The sequence below is a fragment of the Neoarius graeffei genome, chromosome 26 (genome assembly GCF_027579695.1).
Source record: "Neoarius graeffei isolate fNeoGra1 chromosome 26, fNeoGra1.pri, whole genome shotgun sequence".
Taxonomy (NCBI): Eukaryota; Metazoa; Chordata; class Actinopteri; order Siluriformes; family Ariidae; genus Neoarius; species Neoarius graeffei.
Genome location: NC_083594.1, coordinates 20,912,300 through 20,927,210, shown reverse-complemented (window position 1 = coordinate 20,927,210; position 14,911 = coordinate 20,912,300). Strand labels below are relative to the sequence as shown.

The 14,911-nt window shown below is 42.6% G+C and overlaps 1 protein-coding gene across 2 annotated transcripts in view; it reads right to left on the bottom strand.

Moving 5' to 3' along the window:
- Positions 1–14,911, bottom strand: part of iars1 (isoleucyl-tRNA synthetase 1) — a 307,104-nt gene that overhangs the window by 33,780 nt on the left and 258,413 nt on the right. For both annotated transcript variants that reach the window (XM_060910911.1, XM_060910910.1), the window contains exon 32: positions 4,560–4,703. In XM_060910911.1, coding sequence (XP_060766894.1) covers positions 4,560–4,703 — 144 coding nt within the window. The remainder of the gene's footprint in view (positions 1–4,559; positions 4,704–14,911) is intronic.

Below are 14,911 nucleotides of genomic sequence, written 5' to 3'. Positions count from 1 at the left end.
TGATTAATGTCGGAAATACGCTCAGTATAATATGGATTTATCACAAAAACACATGCATGTATTTATTATTTTGAAAACCCACCAGCCGACCGATCTGGCACGTTTTAACTGTGCAACACTAATGACGTAAATACGGGCGCGATGGACTAGTGTCCGAAAGCTTTTTTTTTTTTTCCATTTTACCAATGAGCTCACTGTATCGTCCTCTATACAGTGGGGCAAAAAAGTATTTAGTCAGTCACCAATTGTGCAAGTTCTCCCACTTAAAAAGATGAGAGAGGCCTGTAATTTTCATCATAGGTACACTTCAACTATGAGAGACAGAACGGGGGGAAAGAATCCAGGAAATCACATTGTAAGATTTTTAAAGAATTTATTTGCAAATTATGGTGGAAAATAAGTATTTGGTCAATAACAAAAGTTCATCTCAATACTTTGTTATATACCCTTTGTTGGCAATGACAGAGGTCAAACGTTTTCTGTAAGTCTTCACAAGGTTTTCACACACTGTTGCTGGTATTTTGGCCCATTCCTCCATGCAGATCTCCTCTAGAGCAGTGATGTTTTGGGGCTGTCGCTGGGCAACACGGACTTTCAACTCCCTCCAAAGATTTTCTATGGGGTTGAGATCTGGAGACTGGCTAGGCCACTCCAGGACCTTGAAATGCTTCTTACGAAGCCACTCCTTCGTTGCCCGGGCGGTGTGTTTGGGATCATTGTCATGCTGAAAGACCCAGCCACGTTTCATCTTCAATGCCCTTGCTGATGGAAGGAGGTTTTCACTCAAAATCTCCCGATACATGGCCCCATTCATTCTTTCCTTTACACGGATCAGTCGTCCTGGTCCCTTTGCAGAAAAACAGCCCCAAAGCATGATGTTTCCACCCCCATGCTTCACAGTAGGTATGGTGTTCTTTGGATGCAACTCAGCATTCTTTCTCCTCCAAACACGACAAGTTGAGTTTTTACCAAAAAGTTCTATTTTGGTTTCATCTGACCATATGACATTCTCCCAATCCTCTTCTGGATCATCCAAATGCTCTCTAGCAAACTTCAGACGGGCCTGGACATGTACTGGCTTAAGCAGGGGGAGACGTCTGGCACTGCAGGATTTGAGTCCCTGGCGGCGTAGTGTGTTACTGATGGTAGCCTTTGTTACTTTGGTCCCAGCTCTCTGCAGGTCATTCACTAGGTCCCCCCGTGTGGTTCTGGGATTTTTGCTCACCGTTCTTGTGATCGTTTTGACCCCACGGGGTGAGATCTTGCGTGGAGCCCCAGATCGAGGGAGATTTTCAGTGGTCTTGTATGTCTTCCATTTTCTAATAATTGCTCCCACAGTTGATTTCTTCACACCAAGCTGCTTACCTATTGCAGATTCAGTCTTCCCAGCCTGGTGCAGGTCTACAATTTTGTTTCTGGTGTCCTTTGACAGCTCTTTGGTCTTGGCCATAGTGGAGTTTGGAGTGTGACTGTTTGAGGTTGTGGACAGGTGTCTTTTATACTGATAACGAGTTCAAACAGGTGCCATTAATACAGGTAACGAGTGGAGGACAGAGGAGCCTCTTAAAGAAGTTGTTACAGGTCTGTGAGAGCCAGAAATCTTGCTTGTTTGTAGGTGACAAAATACTTATTTTACCGAGGAATTTACCAATTAATTCATTAAAAATCCTACAATGTGATTTCCTGGATTCTTTCCCCCCATTCTGTCTCTCATAGTCAAAGTGTACCTATGATGAAAATTACAGGCCTCTCTCATCTTTTTAAGTGGGAGAACTTGCACAATTGGTGGCTGGCTAAATACTTTTTTGCCCCACTATATAGTAATTCCCTATATAGGGAGTAGTGAACAAGTGAGTGATTTCGGACACAGGGATGTTCATCACTATCCCCCACCACGAGCATGTTATGAAGACCTCTTAACACTTGCGACCTTATAAGCCCATTACTTTAATATTGGCTTATGTCGTAAGTGCTATGACACCTTCACAAAATGCTACCCGGCTTTTTTCATTAATATGAGCACGCAAAGTTTCATTGATGTAGCTTATGTAGTTTTTGAGAAAATTTGTCCAGATTGAGTCCAATAACGCAAATCAAGGGCCATAACGCTGAAGAAAATAATTTCTCCTAAATTATTTTTGAACTCAACATAGATCATGAATAGTAATATGAGCACGCAAAGTTTCATTGATGTAGCTCATGTAGTTTGAGTAAACTTGTCCAGATTGAAAAGGACAGACGGATGGACAAATGGACTCCATTCCGATATCCCCCTGCACACTTAATGGCGGGGGATTAAAAAAAAAAAATGCATATGTTGTGAGTCAGTCATGGTATATCCTGGATATACCATGAACTGATGTCACAATTTCAAGCTATACGGCTGACTCGAGTCACAGCTGTGGCTCCGTGAGCATTTCTGCGTGTGTAGATCTACGCATCATGATCATACCTAGTGAGGCAGGCGATAGCACGGTACATTACACATGTGCAGGTCGAAGGTCGTGCCAACGTAAAAAACAAACATGGCTGCCCCCAGTAAATGAATCTCGGCATAAAATCTTAATGTTTTTAGTTTGGAATTTTTTGATGAGAGATATCAATCAAATATACCATGCACTGAGAGGCATTGGGAATTATGGATTCTCTTCGGTGACTGGCATAGGACTATTTTCTCAACCGGAGCCTCTTGGTGCATGGTATATTTAATTATTATTATTTTCATAGCGTCAGCCTGTAAATTAAGGATGTGCCTTCTGCCTAATTTTAATATTCAAAAATTCATAATAGGTTCAGCTCAATATTTCAGCCTGTAGCCCAACAGTAACAGCGCATGGACTGCAGGCAGGCAGAAGCACCTCGTTGATAAAAGAGATCAGAGGAGGATGACCAGACTGGTCTGAGCTGACAGGACGTCTACAGTATTTTTATTACCTTAAATAATCACTCTGTACAAACATGTTGATCAGAAAAGCATCTCGGCATGCACAAAACATCGAACCTTAAGACGGATGGGCTACAATAGCAGAAGACGACATGAGATTCCACTCTTGTCAGCCAAGACCAGGAATCTGACGCAATCATGGGCACGGACTCACCTGAACAGGTTGCAAAAAGTGATTATACGAGTTACTATATATCCTTCCTGGCAGAACGAACCAATCTGGCCATTTTCCTCCGATCTCTCTTATCAGCAAGGCGTTTGTTTCCACGCACAGAACTGCCGCTCACTCAGGGTTTGTTTTTTGTTTTTCGCGCCATTCTGTGAAAAGTGTAGTGACTGCTGTGTGTGAAAACCCCAGGAGATCTGCAGTTTCTGAAATACTCAAACCAGTCCATGTGGCTCAAACCAACACCCATGTTGATATTTCTAATAATCTGGATATATCAAGTGGTCACTAGAAATATTAGCACATACTGAACCAGTGCGTGAAAGCACAAATTAATGCTGCATGGAAGAGCAGCAGCTGGTGTCAAGTGAAATGCATGATCGAGGAGTTATGATCTGAGATAATCTGTAAAGCCCCACTGTAGTTTAATAACTTGAATGGAGCTGTATTAAAAATGACTGGAAAATGTTCTATTTGCTTTCCGACGAGCTTCAGATCTAAATACCTGCTCTATCCACAGGATTAAAAACCGCCTTTTAGTCCTGATGAACGCCATGACAGTGCCGTTCTCTGCCAGACATGGATTGCGTTTATTATATATTTTGTGTACCACCTGACTTCATACAGTATGATCGTAGGCTATAACGAATACCTGAATAGTGATTTCAGTATACACACGCTCACCGGCTACTTTAACAGGAACTTGCTCTTGATTCTAAGATTCCTGTTCTTGGCTGCAGGACTGGAACCCAATGTGGTCTTCTAGTGTGTTGTTGCATGCCGAGATGCTTTTCTGCTCACCACGGTTGTAAAGAGTTGCTACGAGTTACTATATCCTTCCTGGCAGCTCGAACCAATCTGGCCATTTTTCCTCTGCCCTCTCTTATCAACAAGGCGTTTGTTTCCACCTACAGAACTGTCGCTCACGCAGTGTTTTTTGTTTTTCGCACCATTCTGTGTAAACTCCAGAGACTGCTGTGTGTGAAAACCCCAGGAGATCGATCAGCAGTTTCTGAAATACTCAAACCAGTACCCATGCCACAGTGAAAGTCATACTTTGAGATCGTAATTTTTCCCGTTCCGATGTTTGACGTGAACATTAACTTGAAGCTCTTGATTTGTATCGGCATGATTTGGTGTCAAAGGATTGGCCGATTAGATTAGACAACTGCATGCAACAGCAGGCGGAGGGGTGTTTCTAATAAAGTGGCCGGGCAGTGTACGGTATGAATACTGGAATGCTCAAACGATTACCGAATACACATGCACAACCCTACTGCAATCTTAGTCTTGCTGATGTTATATTGTGCTTACATTTTAAATAAATAATCCTAAAAAAAAAAAAAGGATTATTACACGCAGTATAGAGATTTGTCATTGCTGCTATGGTCTGACTGAGCAGCGGCATGACTAATCACAAAGGAGCGTGAAATAAAAAGGCCGATGTACCTGCAGGACATGCGTTGATGAGTTGTAGGTTGATGTAAGGACACAGCAGAGAGTCGGAGCTATTTTTTTCCGCAGGACGAGCTCCTGACGTCACACACAGAGTCTTCCCACTCAGAGCCACGAGATCACTGCTGTTCTTCAGCTCTGTAAATAAACACAAATCACATTCAACTGGAGTCATTTGCATCACAATTACTTTTTAATGGAACCTGCCGTTATTCACTCATATCTATCTCTCTTTCGCGCTCTCTCCGTTTGGTGCTTTTATCCAAGGCAATTTACAGTAAGCCAGAACTCAATCTAAGCCTATAAGTGAGCAGTTAAGGGTTAAGAATCCTCCCTCAGGTATCTCTGAGATTTGAACCAAGGTTGCGCAATTTGGTCTCAAGTACTCGACAAACAAAATGAGTGACTTACTCAAGTGCTTCAATTGCTAAGGTAGGGGTCAGGTTCGCCCCGTCTCTCTCGGTATAAGGACTCCGTATAGATTATCTTTTCGTCTTGATAAAACTATCCCTCTTCGGCACACATTTTGGCGACTGGCCAACACTGCTAGTGCTGCTGATGCACCTCACTTTCATAAAAGCGTTTATTCAAGCCTGAATAGTGTGTCTGAGGTGCAAGGTGACAATTGCAGTCGAGTTATCTGGCAGATTTGTGGTGCACTAAGCCGTACTGTCCGTCTTTTCAGGGTTTACAAAGCCATGCTTGTGGTCCGGATTTGGCCTAGAATAAAGGATTCGGAAATCTCTCTTTTCGTACACTGTAAATTCGCAGTCCCATTCGGATGGTAGCTGCTGCCGCGACAAAACCATCGTGACTACGGAGACTCTAGTTCCTGACCACAATAGTACTGTAAGGCTACGGTCACACTACAGCTCGTGATGCTTTGTGACTGATTATCGATGAAAATAAGGCGTTTTGGTGGCGATATACAGGCGAGTTAAAAGTTGTGGTCAAACAGCAGGTGAACACTTGACGGTCACGCCTTTGTGTGCTCGAGCGGCCACGTTCGCTCACAGGACCCAGCCGTTATGGGAAACGCCTGATGCCGATTTGAGCGCAATCAGCACACACACAAGGACACCGCGGCTTTGTGAAGCATCATCATCACGGTCATGTTTGTTTCTAGCCATGTTTATGACTCTGCTTTCGGTTTCGTTTGCGTTTTGTTGTTGTAAACATCACGCCTGCTAATAAACACTCTTCCTGCACTTAGACCCGTCTACTGCCGCAAACCTGACAGAATACTTGCAAAATCTCTGTGAAAACAGCGTTCTTATAAGCACGTCCTTATCAGCAGCGCTCAAATCAGCATCAGGTGTTTCCCATCATGAGGGGGTCCCAAGCGTGCACGCAATACGCTCCGAAGGATCCCCGAATGTAAATGCGCTTTTTAAGTCTTGAGGAAGATTAGGCTATGTCAAGCCGCTGCGTTGATGAGGCTCCCATGAGCAGTGGGGACATGGATTCAAGATTCAAGACAAATACGTCGAGCCTTCAAGAGGCTCAACGACGGTTCCCCGAGCTTCATGAAATATTCCCAAACCCATTTGCGAGTACTGGCTTATTTTGCTGAAGAAAACATTGCCACCAAATTTCAATGCATGCACTGAAATTTTTCGCAGCGTTTTTGGCCACTCACAAGCTGGAGAGACATCAAAAAAAAAAAACGCAAAGCTCGGAGAACAATCGCCATGTATTGCACAGTTGGTAGCAATGCTACTTTTTTTTTCCATCACCAAGTATTTGCAAACCCATCGCGAGCTGTAGTATGACCCAGGCCAAATCAATCAAAGCTTTGGATCCCTGCATCACCACCAACTGGATTATACGACTGGTGCAAAACCAATCAGATTCCAATTCCTGCCCCCAATACAAGCATAACTAATAGGTGCACAGTTTATACCCAAAATGCAACAGCAACCAATCATCTCATCTCATTATCTCTGGCCGCTTTATCCTTCTACAGGGTCGCAGGCAAGCTGGAGCCTATCCCAGCTGACTACGGGCGAAAGGCGGGGTACACCCTGGACAAGTCGCCAGGTCATCACAGGGCTGACACATAGACACAGACAACCATTCACACTCACATTCACACCTACGGTCAATTTAGAGTCACCAGTTAACCTAACCTGCATGTCTTTGGACTGTGGGGGAAACCGGAGCACCCGGAGGAAACCCACGCGGACACGGGGAGAACATGCAAACTCCGCACAGAAAGGCCCTCGCCGGCCACGGGGCTCGAACCCGGACCTTCTTGCTGTGAGGCGACAGCGCTAACCACTACACCACCGTGCCGCCAGCAACCAATCAATTTAAGATAAATATTACAGCTCCATTTCTGGCATGATGTCAAAGGCATTTCAGGAAGCTGTGATCACAAATAAAATAAAAAAAATTACAGATTTATTTTGTTGTTTCTCATAAACTAAAGTCGCAACTAGTGCAGAAAGGCAAGACTTTCAATGCCGAACGTCGTGGAACATCATTTAATGATTACATGATACAGCTCGAGTTCTAATTAAGTGTTAATAGACATTCATTGAGCTCATCAACAGTAGTTTGTTTCCTCATCTTCCACTCCTCTCACTAATGCCTCGGTTGTGTCACCATCATCATAGTCTTCCATCTGTTGTGCTGGCAGCAGGAGTTCTGCTTCATTTTAATCAACTGAGAGGGTTTTTTTTCCCTCATTTATGAGCAAAACAACATCAGGACAGGAAAACACGGTGCTGTTTCAACACTCAGGACAGTTACAGAAGCCTGCACTATGATTAATAACCGTCTTCAGTGCCTGCCAATGGAGCAGCCATCAGTGAATGATTTATTACACGTGGCATGTTTGGACGAGTCTTTTACGAGGAGAACACTAAAAGCAAACACTTTTTAGGTCATGGTTTAATACTTCACGTTTAATCATGGAACCGGGCGTGCGTTATATCATAAACTTTGGGAAAGTGCATGTGTCATCACACAATAACTGCCTGGTTAATCACAGTTTGTTATCACAAAAGAGTATACACTCACTATCCACTTTAATAGGAACATCTGCTCGTGTATGCAGTTTATATAATCAGCCAACCATGTGGCAGCAACATCAACATTCTGATGTTTGATATGAACGTTAAAGCTAGACGGACTTTCGGGTTTCATAAAATCGCTGAAATTTAGTTCCTTCGGAAATTTGGTCATTGTGATGTATGTTTATTTCTGTAATATCTCAAAAACAGGCCAATCTGTGGCTGGGAAGTGATTTAATTTGAGAGGATTCCTGAGCAAATAATGCGCATAAAATCGCTCGCTTCGCGCAGTCAAGCAGACAGAGGAAGTCCGTGTGCGCATGCTCAGGTTTACCACCTTCTTCTTCTTCTTTTGGGTTTTACAGCAGCTGGCATCCACAGTGTTGTATTACTGCCATCTACAGTGGTGCTTGAAAGTTTGTGAACCCTTTAGAAATTTTCTATATTTCTGCATAAATATGACCTAAAACATCATCAGATTTCCACACAAGTCCTAAAAGTAGATAAAGAGAACCCAGTTAAACAAATGAGACAAAAATATTATACTTGGTCATTTATTTATTGAGGAAAATGATCCAATATTACATATCTGTGAGTGGCAAAAGTATGTGAACCTCTAGGAATAGCAGTTAATTTGAAGGTGAAATTAGAGTCAGGTGCTTTCAATTAATGGGATGACAATCAGGTGTGAGTGGGCACCCTGTTTTATTTAAAGAACAGGGACCTATCAAAGTCTGATCTTCACAACACGTTTGTGGAAGTGTATCATGTCACGAACAAAGGAGGTTTCTGAGGACCTCAGAAAAAGCGTTGTTGATGCTCATCAGGCTGGAAAAGGTTACAAAACCATCTCTAAAGAGTTTGGACTCCACAGATCCACAGTCAGACAGATTGTGTACAAATGGAGGAAAATCAAGACCATTGTTACCCTCCCCAGGAGTGGTCGACCAACAAAGATCACTCCAAGAGCAAGGCGTGTAATAGTCGGCGAGGTCACAAAGGACCCCAGGGTAACTTCTAAGCAACTGAAGGCCTCTCTCACATTGGCTAATGTTAATGTTCATGAGTCCACCATCAGGAGAACACTGAACAACAATGGTGTGCATGGTAGAGTTGCAAGGAGAAAGCCACTGCTCTCCAAAAAGAACACTGCTGCTCGTCTGCAGTTTGCTAAAGATCATGTGGACAAGCCAGAAGGCTATTGGAAAAATGTTCTGTGGACGGATGAGACCAAAATAGAACTTTTTGGTTTAAATGAGAAGCGTTATGTTTGGAGAAAGGAAAACACTGCATTCCAGCATAAGAACCTTATCCCATCTGTGAAACACGGTGGAAGTATCATGGTTTGGGCCTGTTTTGCTGCATCTGGGCCAGGACGGCTTGCCATCATTGATGGAACAATGAATTCTGAATTATACCAGCAAATTCTAAAGGACAATGTCAGGACATCTGTCCATGAACTGAATCTCAAGAGAAGGTGGGTCATGCAGCAAGACAACGACCCTAAGCACACAAGTCGTTCTACCAAAGAATGGTTAAAGAAGAATGAAGTTAATGTTTTGGAATGGCCAAGTCAAAGTCCTGACCTTAATCCAATCGAAATGTTGTGGAAGGACCTGAAGTGAGCAGTTCATGTGAGGAAACCCACCAACATCCCAGAGTTGAAGCTGCTCTGTACGGAGGAATGGGCTAAAATTCCTCCAAGCCGGTGTGCAAGACTGATCAACAGTTACCGGAAACGTTTAGTTGCAGTTATTGCTGCACAAGGGGGTCACACCAGATACTGAAAGCAAAGGTTCACGTACTTTTGCCGCTCACAGATATGTAATATTGGATCATTTTCCTCAATAAATAAATGACCAAGTATAATATTTTTGTCTCATTTGTTTAACTGGGTTCTCTTTATCTACTTTTAGGACTTGCGTGAAAATCTGATGATGTTTTAGGTCATATTTATGCAGAAATATAGAAAATTCTAAAGGGTTCACAAACTCTCAAGCACCACTCTACATACAGGTTTACCTTGACCATGCACTGACAGTTCCATCATTCTGTTGCTAAACGAACAGCTGATCACACCGAGGTGCTCGCTGACCGCCGATATTTATTAGTTTGATCCTGTGTTTCCTTTCCTTCGCATATAACAAAGTCTTTTCTTCTTGCTTTCCGTGACTGTAGTCGGTCTTTCACGTTTCATTCACATACTCACATCCTCCATTTTTCTCTCCGGTTTCAAATTTGTATCCCACAATGCCTTGCGCGAACAGGGAAAGCCCACCACGTCATGCATGATGTAGTATCTTGTATTGGGTCATGGTGAAGCAGGAAAAAATAGCGGAGAATTCAGGGCCACGTGGCCTTAAATTCATTAATTGTTCTATTTTAAAAAATAATAAAATTGGAAGCCTGTGATTCAAATTAGGTGGCTTTCGGTCCACTAAACAAAAATAACTGGGTGTCGGGGAAAATTCTTTTTAAGAACTACAATTGTCTGAAAAGCAGTCTAGCTTTAACTGAAGCTCTAGACCTGCATGATTTTATACAACGTGCTGCCACCATATGATCAGCTGATTGGATAATTACATAAATGAACAAGTGTATCTATTAAAGTAGACCGTGAGTGTGTATATTTTTAAAATAACTCCAATACCAAGTTATGAAATGAGCATTTTTAACCACTCTCTTGGTCAGTGTACAGAACTATGGGATTGCCATCTTTCTAACGGGACTAATGTTATCTCAGGACCATCAACGCTACTTGAAAAAAGGTATTCAAAGATTTTTTTTTCCATGTTTTTATGAACCACCGCTGCAGCAATCGTCAAATAAAATTAGCAGATAGAACCTTATGGTTAAGGACAAAAATGCAAATTAAAAGGTAAATGCTCGAATAATGCAAGGCCTGACTGTCTATTCCGCTAAACCAGGGCTTTTCAAAGTGTGGGGCGCGCCTCCCCTAGGGGGCGCCAGAGTTCTTCAGAGGGGGTGCAACGTGAGGAAAAATAAACCAGAATAAGTTACTACTGCGGACATTTAGCGAACTTCAGCTAGCCTTTGCCAGAGACAAAATGGATCGATTTTTAGTACCTAAAGCTACAGTGAGTGAGGAGACAGAGTCTGGGCCAAGCAAAAAAAGAAGGAAGTATGACCACGATTATTTAAAGTTTGGATTTTCATGGACTGGATCTGAAGATGCTCCACTGCCACAGTGTGTTGTCTGCCAAGAGGTGCTAGCTAACAATGCTATGAGATGTTTAAAATGTGTAAAACAAGATGCTTTAAAAAAAAAAGCACAGATGTTTAAAATGTGTATAAAAAAAAAGATGTTTTAATAAAGCTCATATGTTTTAAATGTGTAAAAAACGATGTTTTCAAAAAGCACAGATGTTTCAAATGTGTAAAAGAAAAAAATAAAAATGTGTACAACAACCATTTTTTTTAAAATACGAATGGAACATTAAGTATAGCAACAACAAAAATTGTAAGGGGGGGGCGCTGTTGTTTATTTGCTCTCTGAGGGGGGGGGGGCTGACTCTCCCACACTTTGAAAACCCCTGCGCTAAACAAATGTTACGGGGAGGAAAACTTATTACAGTTTGGTTTTGAAATGGTTTTACTCACCTGCTTTATTTAAATGGGGGAAGGACATTTTGTGCAATTTCATTAAAGGTCTGATGACACAAACATGACTATGCAATTTCTTAAATAAACTATACAACATGGCAAACATGTTAGATTTCTGTTATAATTACGTGAAAAGAAGCTGTTGTTACACGAATATCCAACTTTTAATTGCACAGCGCAAGAAAACTGGGTCTGTGGCTCGCGGCCATGCTGTGACGTCAGCGGAAGAACACGCTGCGGTTTACTGGCTGTTCTACTCAATGGAAATCGCGCATGAAAACGCCGGTGAACTCTCTAGTGCTAGCTCTTCCTCTTCTGGGAGTCTAGAATTGTGTTGTGAGTGGGATAGATCGGAAGAATCAAGTGATGACGAACACGGGTGTATCCAACCGTACAGGTTTGAACCTGTTACTGTGCACCAATCTGAGAGCGACTCCGACTCCGAGATGGACAGCGGACAGGCAGACAGCTCAGCATTGACGAACACCACAAGGTTGGATAACAAGGATTGGTAGGTCAACCCGTATTTGTTCAAAATGTTACGGAATCAATATTTTAATATTGTGTATTGTTGTCTTGCATGTGTAAACACTGCTTATATCATGTAAGCCGTATGCTACGCTGAATACATAGTTCCTAATGGAGCATGCAAACGGCTAACATAATAAGACATACAGTTCTATATAACACACAAGTGTCACGATAATCACAAAACAGATGCAAATTGTTAAAATACCTACAGTAATTTTTAAGCAATCATGTGTTGATCTCTTCCGAATAGAATCTGTGATAGCCTACCCTCTTTACCCTTTGCCTCTCGTTGCTAGGCGGCAGTTACATGAAAGCCGCAAGCTTTCACAAGCAAATACATGACTGATATCACGCCGACTTTATGATTACAGTTATGATTATCATGAATGTGTACTCTATGATGTGTACTCTATGAGCGCTCTGGAGCGAGTCGCTTCCAAGATGGCCGCGCAGACCGCAGTGTTACTATTTTTAGCATCATGTCGGAGCACTCTATAGCTCTACGTACCTTTATCTTATGTCGTTTCTCAACACATGTTCTGACAGGAGGACTGTGTTTGGAGGAGTCGCCTTGTCCCAGGCGACTGCTGGATCCGGCATAGCTACTAGTAGACCCCCTCCGGAATACTGTAGGCACTGCTGATGGTAGTAACACACGTTTGTGCTGAACTGAACACCCAAGAGATTCTTTTAAGCTGGGAAGGGTGTCAAAACAATCCAAATCGAAGTGTTCAGAGCACAGGACGGATGTTGGTGAGGGCTCCCACTTGTCATGAGTGCGCCTGACTTGCTTCACCCACTTCGCATGCAGCTCGGGATCTCTGGGAAACTTGAATAAACTTACCCCATCCTTGTAGGTTTTGGAGCAAAAGCCGGCAACACAACGCGAAGGCATAATAACTAATATATATATATAATGTATAATAATAATAATACTAATAATGACAAACTGAACACCTGTCACATCAACAACAAACTGGTAAGTTAGGAGGAAGATTCTTTCGATGATGTCATATAGCCCCTCCTCCTCATTCGTCTCCTGGGTGCTGCAGCCCCGTCAAATTTGCCCAAATAGCCGCGTTTTTTATCATAACTTGTAAAATAGGCGCCTTCGTGAATTAATATATGGATCATCGGGAATTACTTTTTATGTTATAAAACATCGCCAAAGATGTCAAAAACGTGTCATCAGACCTTTAAATAGTGTGCAAACTACTGTGTTAGTCTCTAATGCCCTTCTGTCAGAGTTTTAAGGATATTTTACATTTTGGAAGATAGAGCAGTGACAGATTGGCTCTTCCGTGTCTCCTGAGACCTTACAGTCCCTTACACACACACGCACGCAGAGAGAGAGAGAGAGAGAGAGAGAGAGAGAGAGAGAGAGAGAGGGGATAGAGTTCTGTTCAGTGGAGCAGAAACTCTTTGGCAGGAACCCGTCCCTCACTAGGGGCCACATAAACAACCAGAGTGTAAAACAGAAAAACAGATGCCAAGCTATAAAAACACAAACAAGTGAAAAGGAGAGCAAACTGCATTCAATCTATATGAACATATTACTAAGAATTACCATTTACCAAGTTTTACACTATGTATATCACGTATATACAGTGGGGCAAAAAAGTATTTAGTCAGCCACCAATTGTGCAAGTTCTCCCACTTAAAAAGATGAGAGAGGCCTGTAAGTTTCATCATAGGTACACTTCAACTATGAGAGACAGAATGGGGGGAAAGAATCCAGGAAATCACATTGTAGGATTTTTAATGAATTAATTGGTAAATTCCTCAGTAAAATAAGTATTTGGTCACCTACAAACAAGCAAGATTTCTGGCTCTCACAGACCTGTAACAACTTCTTTAAGAGGTTCCTCTGTCCTCCACTCGTTACCTGTATTAATGGCACCTGTTTGAACTCGTTATCAGTATAAAAGACACCTGTCCACAACCTCAAACAGTCACACTCCAAACTCCACTATGGCCAAGACCAAAGAGCTGTCAAAGGACACCAGAAACAAAACTGTAGACCTGCACCAGGCTGGGAAGACTGAATCTGCAATAGGTAAGCAGCTTGGTGTGAAGAAATCAACTGTGGGAGCAATTATTAGAAAATGGAAGACATACAAGACCACTGATAATCTCCCTCGATCTGGGGCTCTATGCAAGATCTCACCCCGTGGGGTCAAAATGATCACAAGAACGGTGAGCAAAAATCCCAGAACCACACGGGGGGACCTAGTGAATGACCTGTAGAGAGCTGGGACCAAAGTAACAAAGGCTACCATCAGTAACACACTACGCCGCCAGGGACTCAAATCCTGCAGTGCCAGACGTCTCCCCCTGCTTAAGCCAGTACATGTCCAGGCCCGTCTGAAGTTTGCTAGAGAGCATTTGGATGATCCAGAAGAGGACTGGGAGAATGTCATATGGTCAGATGAAACCAAAATAGAACTTTTTGGTAAAAACTCAACTTGTCGTGTTTGGAGGAGAAAGAATGCCGAGTTGCATCCAAAGAACACCATACCTACTGTGAAGCATGGGGGTGGAAACATCATGCTTTGGGGCTGTTTTTCTGCAAAGGGACCAGGACGACTGATCCGTGTAAAGGAAAGAATGAATGGGGCCATGTATCGTGAGATTTTGAGTGAAAACCTCCTTCCATCAGCAAGGGCATTGAAGATGAAACGTGGCTGGGTCTTTCAGCATGACAATGATCCCAAACACACCGCCCGGGCAACGAAGGAGTGGCTTCGTAAGAAGCATTTCAAGGTCCTGGAGTGGCCTAGCCAGTCTCCAGATCTCAACCCCATAGAAAATCTTTGGAGGGAGTTGAAAGTCCGTGTTGCCCAGCGACAGCCCCAAAACATCACTGCTCTAGAGGAGATCTGCATGGAGGAATGGGCCAAAATACCAGCAGCAGTGTGTGAAAACCTTGTGAAGACTTACAGAAAACGTTTGACCTCTGTCATTGCCAACAAAGGGTATATAACAAAGTATTGAGATGAACTTTTGTTATTGACCAAATACTTATTTTCCACCATAATTTGCAAATAAATTCTTTAAAAATCAGACAATGTGATTTTCTGGATTTTTTTTCTCATTCTGTCTCTCATAGTTGAAGTGCACCTATGATGAAAATTACAGGCCTCTCTCATCTTTTTAAGTGGGAGAACTTGCACA